We start from the raw sequence: 17,013 nt of genomic DNA on the forward strand, positions 1-17,013 counted from the left end.
GCTGTGCTGCTGGTAAACATGATATAATTTCAGTTCTGTTGCTTTTATATGAATATAAATATGATGAACAAGACACTCAAAGTGCTTGCTATTTAATTCCATACTAAAGGCGTATTTATCCTCCATTTTTATTTTAATTCAAACATGTATTTTAGATTTTTATAGAAAATATGACAACGATCACATATCTCACACAGAGATCGCACTGTCATAGTATTTGGGAATATTCATGCACAATTTAAATACATAATAGCATGAAATCAGATTTTAAAAAATAAAACATTTTAGAAGAGAACTCAGCATCCCGGTTGTCTGAACCAATGAGCATTAAGCTGTGTCATCAGTCAGTCGTTTCCCATCATGCTTTTGATCAGCGCAGTCGGTGGAGAGCAACTGTGCACGAAAGATCTTGTTTGAGATGAGCAAAATCTGCGCACAACCGATCACCGCGAGGTGCATGCCGGTTAGAAAAGTGTCCGAGTTACATCCGCCTTGCTCTGATGTCATGGTGACGTGTGCCAAAAAACTCTCGCGACGGCGAGGCGGCTGTGTCGGATTGAGCAGTCGCGCGCAGTTGCTCTCCACCGACTGCGCTGATCAAAAGCATGATGGGAAACGACTGACTGACGACACAGCTTAATGCTCATTGGTTCAGACAACCGGGATGCTGAGTTCTCTTCTAAAATGTTTGATTTTTTAAAATCTGATTTCATGCAATTATGTACTTAAATTGTGCATGGATATTCCCAAACACTAGACAGTGCGATCTCTTTGTGAGATATGTGATTGTTGTCATATTTTCTATAAAAATCTAAAATACATGTTTGAATTAAAATAAAGGTTAAAATACCCCTTTCATATGGAATTAAATAGCAAGCACTTTGAGTGTCTTGTTCATCATATTTATATTCATATAAAAGCAACAGAACTGAAATTATATCATGTTTATCAGCAGCACAGCATATGAGTGAGAATAACGCGATATCTGCCTTTGATCTCGTTCTACTTCGAGAGCTCAGAACTGTCCGTCTTGACTGCACTTATTTCACTCCTCCCCTCACTGCAGCCGCCTACTCTCGCCTACATTTCAGGCGAGCCGAGGCGCATCTCAAACAAGCCTAATCTTTCACACAAACTTTTTAAAGGGACATTACAGTCTTGTGGTGGAAATGCCACCAATACTGTGCGACAGCTATATTTTGTATAAAAAGTAATATTGATAGTGGTCTCACATTAAATATTATAATGTATTTTAATTATTTTACTAGTGCTTAATTCAGGTACATTAATAGTTACCAGATAAGTCATATTTTTAAACTGTATTTTCATTGTTGAAGTTTAAAAGTCTGGGTGTGCGACAAGGAGAAAACAGTGATTTTGACACCTATAAGGAGGTTGAAAAGTATGAAAAAATCATAATAGAAAGGTAGTAAAAAGTTTTAAAGGTGGTTTTATTGTTAGTTTGACAAAGAAAGAGTAATTTGTCCAAAATTATATATATTTTTAAAAATATGACCAAAGAACATAAAAGTGCCCATAGTCTAAGAATCACCCTTTAATGCACAAGGCAATCTGATTAGCTCTGCTGATAATATGCAATTTTGTCTTGCCTTTTAAAAGTTAATCACAGCGGTCTCTTCTGCTGCATCTCTATGGCGCTGATAGTATGAGCGCGAACTTCCGGGAACTATTGAGCGGCTCCATGATCTGCCACTGCTGTAAAAAAAAATATGTCCAGTTGTCGCAACTCTCTCTCTCTATGGCTCTGGTAAAAACGAAAGAGCGCTTATGGACACACAAATCGGATATGAAAAGTTGCTGTATGCTGTGTGGACAGTCAGTTATTTAAATCAGATTTCATCCGGATATGCACAAAATCGGATTTGGACTGACATGCTGCGTCCCAATTCGCATACTATCCGTCCTAAATAGTATTCGAAATTTGAATTAGTATGTCCCAAATCATAGTATGTTTAAAAAAGTATGCCAAAGATTCCCTGATGGTCTACTACTTCCGGCTAGAATGAACACATTGCGCGCTGGACGAGGAATCGATCAGAACTACAAACACGCATAAAACGTGTTAAAAAACTACAAACATGGCGGATATGCGAGACCAACGGACAGGTAGAGAAAGTGATTTGAGTGATAATCAATGTCTAACCTGATTATATTAATTTAATGTTATCCATGTTATATTTCATCTGCAGCAACACTGTGAACTTTTATAATGATACGTTTGTTCATTAACCTTTAAATGCATCATTATGCAAACACATGAGCAGAGTTCTCGGCGTGAAAGACCCGCGATGTGCTTCTTTATTTCTCTCCAGTAGGGTAGGAAATCAAATTAAAGGAAATGTGGATGATGTTAACTGTGATAAGATGATTAACAGGGCAGTTTAAACAGTGACAGGATGCACGTAACTAAGCAACAGAGCGTCCGTTAAAGAAGCAGCTATGACGAAGTAGTATGTCCCAAAGCTTGCCTGCTATTCTGCTACATACTCAAAAGTATGTACTTTTTCTTCACAAAAAGGCGAATTGGGACGCAGCAACAGTCTGAACGAGGCTTTTGCGCTTTGTGTACAGCTGTTGCCGGGGAAACCTCGCTCTCTACTCCAACAGCGTCTTCTGCTGGCAGAGAATGAATTTGCATGCCGCCACAAATAGTGCAACTCTCTGGACTATGGTATAAATAAATTCAACTGTATAACAGTTTCACTGCAATTAATGTTATAATGTTAGAATTAAAGAACATTAAACATAATACATATTACTGTTGCACTTATCTGTACATAAAATAACTGTAAATGCAGTTATTTTTAAGCTTGTTGACATCCAATCTAAAATGTGATTTAGCCAAAAAAACAACAATAACGTTACCACTTTAATGTGTCTTGTAATATCTGTGCGTGCAAAGGTTCTGCGCGATGCTCTTGTTCAATATTCTCAGGGTCTGAATTCGGGTCAAATTGATATGGCAATATTGATGAACTTGCTGTTTTGGCAAGGGGCGGGGCAGTACTGAAACACCGTCTAAGCTGTTCGCCAATCACAACGCACTGGGACAGCTAACCAACACATTAGGTGTGTTCGACTTCATGCAGCGCCGCACAGACCTATCGGCGAGAATAGCCGCTTGCAGTCGGGGGCGGAATTGAAAGCGGAGACGTGAAGTCGGACTCTTTCTGCTCCCGGTAGTGATGCTCTCGCGGTGTTTGGATACTCTTATCACAGATGAAGTGAATAACACGCTATATTTGTCAAATGCACGGATGTTTTAGAAATGTTTTCATGAGCAACAGAAACACTTTTTATATACTGCTTAATACAGGGCCATCTGTTCAAGAATAAAGTTCAACATAAACGTGTACTATTTAAATACCAATAGGCCTTTATCTGTGTTTTTTTTATTATTAAATGTGACTCATTATAACATTGTGACTATACAGTAAAAAAAGCTTTTACTGTTCTAAAAACAGATTTGTGGGCAGTATTTTTTTTATTATTATACAAAAATTATACAAAGGTTTGTACAAGCATATACAACTCACAACAAGTACAAAAACAAATAAACATTCATGAGAATATGTAAAGTGAAAATTCATGCCAGGGGTAAAATTACAACAATTTAAAGTAACAAAAAGCTTCATAGGTCTTTCTTGCTTTTTTGTTCTTAATTTTATCTAATGTAGTAGCATTTGTTTAATCTCTTTTTATAAAATGTTCAAAGTTTGGCTTAGCTTCCATTTTTTCACACGATTGTGATATTCTCCTAGTAAAATAAGATTTGTGAACTGTACTGGAATTGAAGATGTTAGAAACATACGTCATTGTTGTCATGTGGTGATTGGCCAATCGTGAAACAGCTGTGTGGTCATCAGCGCTCCCGCAGTCGCTCTGGAGAAACTGCGCCGGCTGAGTGAGCCGGCTGCTCTCGAAACGCTCTCGCGGTACTTTGATGCCACACGTGACAGTGACGTGGCATCGGCGCCGGTTCAAGTCGGACAAATTTTCTAACCGGAATGCACTGCTTCAAGCCAGCCGCCGATCGGTTTTCATGGCGCCGCGTGAAGTCGAACACACCTATTTAGTTTTGCGGAAGGCGGGCCTTCATCACACCCGGAAGTAATCGAGCCGTTTGTGCCAGGTTGGGGAGAAGGGTATTGTAATAATGTAGATTATGTGAAAAATAATGCGATTTTCGAACCACCAAGCATGAGAGCATGTTCTAATACACCCCAAAACAAAATCAAGACTATGTAAAAGAGCATAATAGGACCCCTTTAAGCATACAGCAAATCACAAGTAAGTGGTTGATTATCTCATTAGCCATCTGAACCACAAACACAAATAAAAAGTTTTAAAAAGCTACAAACGTTGGATAAGCGAGGTCAGCGGTTTAGAGGTGTTGATAAATGGGTTTGATTGATTAATATTCAATTTAACCTGATGAAAAATATTTATTTTTGCCATGTTTGGCCATAAAAATATAACGTGAATTCTTTGTATGAAAAATGCACAACTGGCAAATCAAGTGCTACTTTTTTCCTCTCCCATACAGAAGGTAGAATTGAGGTGTAATATATATGACTTGAAATGTGGAGTAATTATACGAGGACGTTTACAGTGATGAGACAAGGCAGTTCAGAGAAGTAAATAGGTGACAGCACAGCCTGTTAAAGACAAAATTGTGGTAGTGTGTCCCAAAACTTGCCTACTCTTCTGTTACACACTCAAATGTGTGTACTTTTCCTTCACAAAAAAGTACTTTTAGGGCATGGTAAGTAGGCAAAATGGGATGCAGCACGTGTGTCTTGAGTTAAACAGTGCAGAAACATACACAGATAGCCAGGCCCAGTTCTTGCCAGCTATAAAGGTGGCCATGGTGACAAACAGTTCCAGCTTTAAAATGACCACAGTGGTGCCTGTGTGCCTTTTTTGTTTTTGGCTGGGATGATGTGGTTAAATTTAGGTCCAGTATTTCGCTGCCACTGGTTATTTCTACAAAGTTTGAGTTTACGAAACAACATAACTGTCAAGGCTGCTGGAGCCACTAACAGGATTTTTCCCCAGCCAAAAATACTGCATTTTTCTTGTGCTATTCGGACTTTTTTACATTTGAGCCCCTGCCCCGGATGAACTCTCGGCACATTTTAATAAGTACACAGGTACATCTTCCAACATGGTCGTTTAAAAATGAAACACTGCATTTAGTGTTAAAAGATCACATCAGTTAGGGTTAAAAGAACTGTTGCAAAACATATAACATGCCAAACATTTTTCAAAAAGCAGTTATACATAAGTCATAAACATCTTAAAAACATTTTCTAAATGTCTGTTTAACATCTGACAGGAAACATTCAAGAATTGAATATCACTGGTTATCACATCTTTAAAACTGTTAAAGTTTAATATAAGACCCATTGTTTTTTGTTTTTTTTAAATTATATTAATGTTTTATTCTTTTTCACTTAAAATGCTCCTAACAATGTGATTATTTATGGTCGCTAGCCACAAGCCTTGTGTATGTGAGTGTGGATGTCGTCCCTGTCGCTGGACATCCCGAGGTTATCTTGGCGACTTGCAAAACTTCCAGAATGAAGCCTGCTGCCGAGGTGTCATGGAATTTGGGTGATTTATCTGATTCTGTGAAGGTGTCAACCAACACTGTGAAACATCTAGACGGGACGTTCACAGCCACAAGCAATCTAATTGCCACTCCAACTATACAGATGAATCAACAACTTGTCCAATGTGTGATCAGACATGCTGCGATGAAAGAGAAACTGGAAGTTGATCACAAGATCATTGTGCACTGTAAGTGGCATGAGCCTTTATTAGAAACCCCAAACATTTCACACCCTTAGAGAGTGGTCTTGTTATGTCTTATGTCATGTCGTTATGAGTTATGTCTTGGTTATTAAACGGTGTGGGTAGACATCGGGTTTCAGCAGGTTCTGTCACTTAAAGGCCACTGCAGCTTGTTGAAAGTAATTGGTAATTAAAAAGAAGGGCTAGAAAGATGACAACACTCATTTTCCACTGATCCGTAACCACAAACAGAAGCACTTTGGATAAAAATGTCAACTAAATTGAATCAAAAATGCTTATTTTTTATGTGACAAAAGATTGTCAGTTATTCATTTAGGATTTCCTTGTGAAAAAGAAGTACACTTTAGCATACTTTTAAAGAGTTCTTAAATAATATAATATAAAAGAAAGCAATACAGTGTGAACTGAATGCAATATTTGCAGACACATCACTGCATCTTATTTACAATTAAAATTTATCATAGTACTACTTACATACATCTTTATATGTAATTTCATAATTCTATTGTCTTTAAAATATGGTTTTACAAGCATTTATGGTAATCTAAAATATATTTTAATTTCATTTGTTTAGACTTGTAGGCCATGTTTTTAAATATATTTGTAATAATACATCTGTATGAATGAAGTTGCAGTTTAGTGCACTTAAATATATTAACTTTAAATGTAACTGCAATTACAATTATAATCAAGTATACTTTACATGTGCTTCACTATGTTAGTCAACACATCCAATTAAAGGGATAGTTCACCCAAAAATGAAAATTACCACATAATTTACTCACTGTAAAGCCATCCTAGGTGTATATGACTTTATTCTTTCAGATGAATACATCCGGGAGTTATATTAAAAAAATGTCCTGGTTCTTCCAAGCTTTATAATGCCAGTGGGTAGTGGTCCAGATTTTGAAGCAAAATAAAGTGCGTCCATCCATCCTGCCTGGTCTCATTGTTTATATGTAGATATTAATACGTAACATTTACAAGCACATTTACAAGACGTACATTTTTGTATGTTTTCATTGATGCTAAAATGCACAATTTAGACGTATTTCAACATTTAAAACATACAAATCGCTATGTATTTTTAGCTAAAAAATGTAACATATTTCCATATCTTTTATATCATTAAGATATTCGTATCAATGCATTTTTATCATTTTATCAATAAGCGATGTAGATTTTTAGACCCCTTAACCTTTCCCCAAACCTAAACCTTCCCATTTTTGTCACGCTCCTGGACTGTTTTGTTGTGGTTTCATTCCCCATGTGCTCGGTGTGACCTAGTTTCTGTCTTTGTCTATTATCAGTTAATCACCTTCATTGTGTTCACCTGTTTGCCCCTCGTTATCTGCCCTATATTAGTTGCTGTCCATTTAGTTCTAGTTTGTCGGTTATTGTTGATGTTACCCTGTGTGTGTACCTCCTCGTTGCCAGTTATATTAAATCTATTGTCCCCTTTGAACCTTCGTCTCCTCTCCTTGTGTGTGCACTGCACAGTACCGTGACAGAATAACCGACCGCAACAAAAGTAAGGCATAGCTGCGTGTTTCCCCTCGTTTTTTCCCCGTTTTTATTTTTCCGTTTTGTCATGAATGACCCTGCCTGCCTCCTCCTCATGCTGGAGCAGAGGAGGCTTTCCCTCGAGGACCATACGAGACTATTCGTGGAAATCTCCAACTACACCCACTACCCGGACTACTGCCTCTGCACGTTCTACCGGACGAGCCTGAACGACGAGTGCAGAGCGCGGTTGTCCGGAGATGGTCCTCGGGGAGATTTTGCCACCTTTGTGGAGTGGGTGCTGGTGTCTTGTGGATCCCCACTGACCGTGGACTACGAGGACGATGAAACCAGTCCCACTCCTGACCCAGAGCCCAGCCCATCATCACCCCGAGCCGCAGAGTGTCAGCCCGAGCCCACCGCGGACGGAGAGCCAGAGCCCATAGCAATCCATGAGCCGTCGCAAGAAGGAGCGACTGAGCTGGAGTTCGCCCAGGAGCCAGAGCCTCATGGACCGTCTGATCAGGTGCGAGAGCCGGCTACATCGCACACGAGAGTGGAAGTTACAGTGGAGCGTGAGGGTGCTGAAGGAAGCCCCGCCCACTGCACCGCCGCTGAGGGTGAGCAGTCGCAAGACTCTGGGGACTTAATAGACTGGGAAACTCATGCAGACATGCCCTCTCTGCTTCCACCTTCATCTGAAGTCTCTGACTACCCTGAATTGCCTACCTACCCGGATTTCCCACCCACCCTCCCTCTCCTGCCTCCTCCTATCATCCCTACCACTTCAGCCCTGCCACCGCTGCATCCTGGCAGTCCCTCTGCTCACCCTCAGCCCACCATCTGTGCGGTGGGATCGCCGCGGGTCTGCCTGTCTCCATCGGCGTCATGGCTGGGGGATCCCTCGTCTCCGCTTCCAGCCTCTGAGTCCTGGACTCCACCTCGGCCCTCCGACCCAGCGGCTCCACCTCAGCTCCTAGCTCCCTCATCTCCACCGACGCCCGTCGATCCTCCAGCTCCACCGGGCTCCCTCGTCCCTCCGGCTCCGCCATCGCCGCAGGACTCCGCTCCTCCGGCTACACCTCGTCGCTCCGTCCCACCGGCTCAGTTGGGCTCCTTCCTCCCGCCAGCTCCACCTTGGTCCTCAGTCACTCCGGCTCCGCCGCGGATCTCCGGAGCTCCGTCTCCGCCTCGGTCACCGGAGCACTCGGCTCCACCTTGGCCCTCCGGATCCTCGGCTTCGCCCGGGCTCATCTGCTCTCCAGCTCTGGCTCGGGCTCCTCCTCCACCTGCTCTGCCGCCGTCGGTCGGCCCCTTGGAGTCGGCGGCCATTCCTCCTCCATGGCTCCTCCCTCCGTCGGCTCCACCGTGGGCCATCAACATGGCTGTGGCCTGGGTCCTACCAGGCTCCTCCTGTCTCCTCCCTGGCTCCTCCCTCCTTCGTCACCTCCCTGGTCTCTGTCAGCCGGCCCCCTCCTGGTGGTCCGTCCTCCTCCCGAGCCTCCGCCTTTGTTCCCACCCGTTTCCCCCCCCTCTGTTGTTCCGCGGTGCGAGGACGCACCTTCCGGGAGGGGGGAGTAATGTCACGCTCCTGGACTGTTTTGTTGTGGTTTCATTCCCCATGTGCTCGGTGTGACCTAGTTTCTGTCTTTGTCTATTATCAGTTAATCACCTTCATTGTGTTCACCTGTTTGCCCCTCGTTATCTGCCCTATATTAGTTGCTGTCCATTTAGTTCTAGTTTGTCGGTTATTGTTGATGTTACCCTGTGTGTGTACCTCCTCGTTGCCAGTTATATTAAATCTATTGTCCCCTTTGAACCTTCGTCTCCTCTCCTTGTGTGTGCACTGCACAGTACCGTGACAATTTTATAGCGAATATGCATTTTTATCATTTTATCAATGAGCGATTTAGATTTTTAGACTCCTTAACCTACCTCCAAACATTAACCTACCCATTTTATAGCGAATGTAAAAGGATATAAAATGCAATTGACCGAAATATGCAGGAAAATAACAATTTTAGTAACAATATCATTAAAAAAAATTTTGACACTATCCCACTCCTACCTCTAAACCTAAACATAACTAATTCTGTACAGTATAAGAAAAACATGACAGACAGACAAATGCAATTGCAATCATTTATTTATTGCAAAAATGTCAAAAGCAGTAAAGTAATCCAAATGACGATGCCGCAGTCCTCTCTGGCGGAATACAGTAGGTTTCTGTGAGGTGCAGAGCAGAATTTATGTTATTAATCGCTGCGAATATTATCCTGATCGTTTTCCCGATGTACTTGTGAAGGCACGCGCATGCATCATTCAAACACACCCAGTGCTGCCAGATTGGAAATGTCCAAGTATCGTACCAGAAGCTCAAAATTATCGTATTTGGAAGAATATTATCGTACACGAGTCAAGCGTTCAGAATACAGCTATTTATCTAGAAGTTACAGCTATTTATCCTTTTCAGCACTCATTTTTTATACTTTATTGCAATGCTAAACTAATTATCGTACACGAGTCAAATGTTCAGAATACAGCTATTTATTCTAGATGTTACAGCTGTTTATCCTTTTCAGCACTCATTTTCTATACGCTGACTCTTCAGGTCAAACTGATTGACAGATCTTCACAGTCTGCAGATGCATGTTTTCATCCTTATTCTACAGGACACTGTACAATCTCAAATTCCACCGTTTTGAATAGGATTCCAACTCATCTATTTGCTGTTCAAGCATTTTGACTGCATTTTCCAATTCTAACACACGATCCTCCACTGTAGGTTTCTAGCTTTCCATCTCTTTGATATTGACAAAAGCAATGTTAATCATCTTGCTCAACTCATCAGTTCACACCGTGTTGCCGCTTACCAATTTTTCGATGCTATCAGTTCTTTCATTGATAAGCTCATGGGACACTGTGCCAGTGATGTCAGAATCAGAAGCAGTCTTAACGGACTTGTTTTCTTTTTCACCACAGGTGACAAACTCAGGGTCACTAGTAGTGCTGGAAATTCCCTCTGCTCCAGTAACATTTACAGATGTTCCCCTTCAGTACTACACTGACTGTAATCATTGTCAGTAGGGATGTCCTTGTTAAATTATGAGTTTAAATTTTGATTTTGTTTCCTCTCAGACATTCCAAGGTGATATAAAGATCACAGAAGTTGATAGATCAAGAATCACAAGTTTTTACCTAAATTTGGTTTATCTTATTTAACTTTTGTGATGAAGAGATTGTTAAATGCATCAGTTCACGTAGCTGCCTTGAGAACACTTACGTCCTACGTCATCCACTGGATGTCAGTCTCTCATGAACACACATACGACAGTTAGCAGAAGCTAGAGATTACAATTTATAAAGTTGCAAATATGGGTGTTTTTCTCATACAAACGCATCGCTTCATTTCAGGAGGCCTTTATTAACCCCCTAAAGCTGCGTGGAGCACATATTATGATGGATGGATGCACTTTTTTGGGCTTCAAAATCTCGTATTCATTGCCATTATAAAACTGGGGAGAGCCAGGCCATTTTTTAATATAACTCTTATTTTATTTGTCTGAAAGAAAGAAAAAGAAAAAGATATACACCTAGGATGGCTTGAGGTTGAGTAAATCATGGGGTAATTTTCATTTTTGTGTGAACTATCCCATTAAGTGTACTTCTTTAAAGCAGGTACAGGTTTTTTCACACTACAAGTGCACATTCAATAAAGGTTAGCACACTTTTTTTTTTTTTTCACAATTATTCTATTACCAATTATTATTATTATTATTCTATTTATTATAAGTCTTGATTTATAGACAGGCTAATGTTACGTCAGAAACGAGGATACAATTGCAAGTAAAACTCTTTAAAGTCAGAACTAACTCATAGATTGGATTTATTAATTGATTATTGACTGTTCAGTTGATCTGTCAGTTGAATTGATTACACAAAGGCAAATTTCACTTTTGGCAGTAAGTGGATCTGAATTTGTTTATAGGGATTGTAATTAGCTTGTAAATGATATCTTTGCAGTCACATGTTTGTAATTTTGTGTTTTAAAGATCCACCTCAGCTGGTCTTTGTGACACCTTTTAAGAATCACGCTAATGCTGAGGTGTATCAATGTGAGGCGGATGCCAATCCTGCAGCTACACACTTCAGCTGGCACAGGTACGAAATCTAATATGCAAATTTATAATTTGCTTCCTCAAAACAGTGCTGAGAGTGACTTTTCAACAGCAAGACCAGTGCATTGAGGTGCATTTGCATTTATTTGATTTGATTTGCAGATGCGTTCTTCAGAAACAGACAGAATATGTGCATTATGCAAGTCACCTTGTGAAGAACGCATAAGCAAAGTAAATACATGACTGTTGTAACATTAACATTTATGTACAGAGAAACTTGAAAAACTTTGCAAAACATGGGTTTTGTTTTCTAATTTAGGGCCTAGTATTTCACTAAGTCTTTTGCCAGTCTGATCTTGTATTCTTTTCTCTTGTTCGTGGAGTAGCACGCACCAGACTATCCCTAATGATGTCATTAAGACAGAAGGAAATAAACTCTACTTCTTGAAACTGACCTCTGAACTCAATGGCCTGTATACCTGTGAGGCTTCAAATGAGTACGGTACAGGAATCGGCTCACTCTACTGGAAAAAAGGTGAAAGGTTTTTTTTTTTTTTTGGAGTGTGCATGTTTTGATGAAGGAAGATACAGCCGTTTGTTTAGACTACAGTATTTATCATGTGTTATCTGTTTTTTAGGAGAAAAGACAGAAGACTACCATTCTGAGCTCTGAGTCCTTTATGCCTGATTTAATTTCATATTTTCTCTGTGTCATCAAAGTCCCTTTAGTGAAACTCAGGAATAAAATCTGGCAATAATTATGTTTCTTAAATTAAAATCACACTAAAATCTATATGAAATGCCGTTTGAAATTTTTGAAGGCAGCATAGTAGCACGTATCCTTCTCTGCCTCTGATATCCCACAATTCTGTGCGTTCCATTCCGTTATGGTTGAGCTAAAAAAAACTAAAGATGGCATCTGAAAGTTGCGTTTGGTGGTCAGTTTGTGTGTTTATTATTTCTGACTAGCTTATTGCACTTTTGATGTTATTTCTAGCGAGAAATCAGTATTATAGTAATTAAATATTTGTTTGGTTATCACCAAAACCAATTCTATTTTGTTGTAGATCATTAAATTGTTATGCTGCCTCAGACGCAGATGTCCAAAATAGGTTTCACAAGGTGCCTTTGTGCAAAAATATTGCCTGCAAAGTCATTGCCTAATAAGGCAGTGAGGCAGCAAGTCAGCTGTAGCCTATGAATTTCAGAATGCCTTAGTTTGTGGGTTGTTCAATTTACTTTTTTGTTTAGTGACCTATAGTATATATAATATCTAAAAACGGTTATACCTAAATTAACTGGTTTTATTATAATAAAATATATTATTTAGGATCACTGAAACAACTTAAATACATTAATTGATACCAACAAAACAAATTTTTATTTATTAAATCGGACAACAATAACTCTTTAAGGTAACAATTGCCAGTCATTTTTTTTTTTCATAGTGCAGATACTTCATTTCAAATAATTTATTTTCTTTGTTTTTGTTTTTACACAAGACAAATATCTGATAGCAAATTCCAGTCATTACATAATCCCCCGGTTTCACAGACAAGGCTTAAGCCTAGTCCTAGACTAAAACGTAAATCTGAGCTGTTTCAATTGAAAGAAACTTGCACTTACTGATCTTAAAACATGTCAGTGCCTTTGTTTTGTCTTAAGATGCACACCAGTAATGCTTTTTTTCTAAGACATGTTTATAAAAATTACTTAAATGTCCTAATTGAACTATGGCCTAATCCTGGTTTAGGCTAAGCCCCGTCTATGAAACCGGGCCAATATGTCTACATACAGTTTGAAACTAACCTTCTCCAGAGCAGGTTATTGCATTGTGCAAACATTATCAGTAGTAAGTAGCCGCCAGCAAATGACAAAATGATTAATTGCTTTGACCTTTCGTGACCTCATAATATTATTATTATTATTATTAATAATAATAATATTATCCATATGTGCCCCTTTGATCTCATAACAAGTTTCGGATGCGGAAATCGGTCAAGCGTGAAACTCCGGCGTCATCCGGGAAGAGCTATGTTATCCGGTGGTGGAAAAAAACATAAATGAGCTGTCAAGTATTGTTTTGAAGATATTATGCCCCGTTTTGAATCTTTCTCATGGAAACATCTGTGTGGCGAGCGAGTGCCCCTCCCATCTGCGGTGCGCGTATCAGGTTGCGTTCTGAGGCGCGCGCTCTCTCTCTCTCTCTCTCTCTCTCTCTCACCGCTAGCGCAAGCATACCTAAATGTCTGAAGTTCTTATATTTTAAATTATTTTACATCAGTCACCTATAGTTTCTTAAAGTTTCTTATTTTATTCATCCTCTTCACAATTGTGCCCCACCGCTCACTGTGTGATGAAACATGCAAAGTTGAATTCCCTTTCAGAAATTCGATCCAGAGACCCATCGTCTGTTTAGACAGATGCAACCGTGGACAGCGTAATTTACGGTTTTGTTTTAGGAAGCTTGTTTAAATAACAGTTCTAGGCGTCTGTTTCTGGTAGCCGCGACAAAATAAATATTTATAATTAGACATGGTCACGAAGAATTTAGCGGTAATCTTACACAGGAACAAGCAGTCACAATTGATCAATTTTATGGGGTGTTACACATGTCGCTATCCTCTCTCTCTCTCTCTCTCTCTGTCAATTTTCAATTCAATTCAATTCAGCTTGTGTTGACTGTGTAACACAATGTTACCAAAGCATTGACGTATGTATATATAACAACAACAACATAAATAACAACCTAAATAACAATAAAATACATCTAAATAAATGAAAAGATAAAGTAAGTCAGTTTCAAGTTAATCATGTTTAACATCTAACATTGTGAATGGTCAGTGTTGGGCTAGTTACTCAAAGAATGTAATATATTACTCATTACTAGTTACTCCTTTCAAAAGTAATATTGTTACTTTACTTATTACTTTCTGGCAACAGTAATTAGTCACACTACTAGTTACATTACAATTTTCTTCACACCCCACAGAAGCTGTAACTGTGTATCTTCCACATAAAATTCTTCTACAATGTTACTAACAACATATTTCTGCCTCATCATTTGACCAAAATCCACATCGGATCGCAGTCAGAAGTTATTACAAAAACTCAATAACGATCGATAGTGGCATTCAAGTAGAAGTCTTGTATTCATCTCATTAATTGTCATGTATAGCTTGAAGTAATTTTTCCGTTACCCATATGTGATTAAATTTTGTTATGTATTTGATCAAATCACATGAGTTTGTAAGAAACTGTTTAATTTTCCAAAAATATTTGTAATTATATTAATATAATGTACCACATGCTGATCAGAGGAATGTAATGCCAGAGTAAAGTAAAGCCACAACTTACACAACAGATCTTTTTTTCCTGACAAAATCAATATAATGCAATATTTCTATCTGCTGAATGTAAGCTTTTCCATATTCCAAGTTTGCCTGCTGCACGGGGGACATCACATGCATGTGCGAGTTGTGAAAATTATGAAAATAAATCTAGGAATTATTTGATTGTTAGATTTTAAATCAGCGGGGTTGAGGCATCAAAAGTAACTAAGTAACTAAGCTGTTTTATGGAAAGTAACTGTAATATTATTACTGAAATCTTATTAGTAATTAGTTACACCACTAGTTACTGCAAAAAGTAATATTATTACAGTAACTAAATTACTAGTAACTAGTTACTGCCCATCACTGTGAATGGTTAATACATATTTAGCAGCTAGTGCAGCTGTGTTATCATCTTCTCCAAGTAAGAAGGGCATTTTCTCAGTATCATTAAGTTCAGTAAATGATGGAATCAATGCTTCAAATCTGGGGAGAAATGTTTCCCTCACATTGTGATATTTAGGACACACCAGCAGAAAGTGTTTCTCGTTCTCTGTTTGCTGTAGATCACAGTGTCTACAGATCCTCTGCTCTCGCTCTGTCCATGTTTGTCTATGTCTTCCTCTCTCTATTTCTAAATCATGGTTAGTTCAGCTGTATTTGGAGAGGATTTGTCTTTCTGTAAATGGATTAATCAATAAATAATTGGCAAATTTAGTAGTTCTGTTTAGGGTTGAGTAGCATTGGAGTTTATTTTGAAGGTCAAAGTGTATTTTTAGAGATTCATCATGACTGTCTTTCAGATTTTTTGCCAATTTCTTTAATAATGGCTTTGGGGTTGTAGCTGTAGTCAGTGAGGAGCCGGGTTTTATGGACTAGCTGAAGAGCGAGCGTGTTTAGAGGATGAGATTCTGCTGAGGTTTCATTGGCGAGGAGGGATTTATATCGGACTGAATCAGGATCAGATCTATGGAGGTGATTCCAGAACTGAACACATCTCTTCTGGATCTCAATCGCAGTAAACTTTTTTATTTTTAATTAAAAAAAGTTATGCTTGTGGGTACAATCATTTGGAGTATTACTACACTCCATAGACAAAATCATTTTTTACTGTACGCCTACCAAAATTCTGCTACAACCATTTTTAATAAAATATTGTTTGCAAGCTATCTTAATTATGAGGACTCAAGAAGCTAAAGAGAGACTTATTTCTATTTTAAAGAATATGGAAATATATAATTATATGACAGCATGCTACTACCATGTTACGAAAGCAAATCATTCATCATTCATTTTAATCAAGTATTCAACATTTAAGTTTATTGAACTTATAAAACACATCATAGTAACAAAGCAATGCAAATCATTTATCATACATTTTAATCATATATTTCAACAATTACTTAAGTTCACTGAACTTATAAAACTTTGATTATTATGAATTATGACGACTCAAGAAATTGCATCATAAACCACAGTGTTATATCAGTGTAGAACCCATGTCACTATACAAATTTGTGTTCTGATAAATCATATAAACAAGTAAGCGCATACATAAACATTTCAAGAACATGTGTGTTCAGCCTGCTGGCATATTAATGTAGCCCAGTTTGTGCTGAATACAGCATAATCAGACTTTGGCCATTAATATGTTTTAAGATACTGAAAAAACACAAACTCCAAAACACCCAGAGAATTATATATCATAGTAACAAACATGTTACTAAAGCAAATCATTCATCATTTTAAGCGTATTTAGCATTTATTTTATATATTTATTAAGCTTATTAACATTATAAAACAACATACTAAAGCAAATCATTCATCATACATTTTTAAACACATATTCAGCATTTATTTAAGTTTATTGAACTTATAAAACACATCATTCTTGTCTTTTAAAGATGTCAATAAATAAAATGTGATTAACATACTATATAAAAATAAATATTTACAATAGTCAGGCTAGGTGACAATAAAAATCTTACATTTTTTCTGTGAACAATGATGTCCATACTGGGAATTAAAGATTTCCAAAATAAAATAAAATAAAATGAATAAAAATAAAAAAGTTTAAGTTATAAACATTATTAAATAAAAACAAAACTCGCAACTCCTCTTTGACGTAATCTCCAATGTGAAACTGAGGGTCTGCTTTAGACACTCAAAGAGAAGGAGGGTCGAGTTACTGACCAGATGATCTGAGATGTTATCCTTTTTCT

At 38.3% G+C, this 17,013-nt stretch overlaps 1 protein-coding gene across 1 annotated transcript in view; it reads left to right on the plus strand.

Annotated features, from left to right (window-relative positions):
• The window catches only part of si:ch211-214p13.3 (nectin-3-like protein), a 37,823-nt gene extending 21,108 nt beyond the window's left edge, over positions 1 to 16,715 (plus strand). The window contains exons 3-6 of the mRNA XM_058786942.1: positions 5,518 to 5,823; positions 11,394 to 11,502; positions 11,846 to 11,994; positions 12,098 to 16,715. Of these exons, the coding sequence (XP_058642925.1) occupies positions 5,518 to 5,823; positions 11,394 to 11,502; positions 11,846 to 11,994; positions 12,098 to 12,132 (599 nt within the window). The 3' untranslated portion in view covers positions 12,133 to 16,715. The remainder of the gene's footprint in view (positions 1 to 5,517; positions 5,824 to 11,393; positions 11,503 to 11,845; positions 11,995 to 12,097) is intronic.
• The last annotated feature ends 298 nt before the right edge of the window (positions 16,716 to 17,013 follow it).

Source organism: Onychostoma macrolepis, chromosome 09, assembly GCF_012432095.1.
Source record: "Onychostoma macrolepis isolate SWU-2019 chromosome 09, ASM1243209v1, whole genome shotgun sequence".
In the NCBI taxonomy this organism is placed as follows: domain Eukaryota; kingdom Metazoa; phylum Chordata; class Actinopteri; order Cypriniformes; family Cyprinidae; genus Onychostoma; species Onychostoma macrolepis.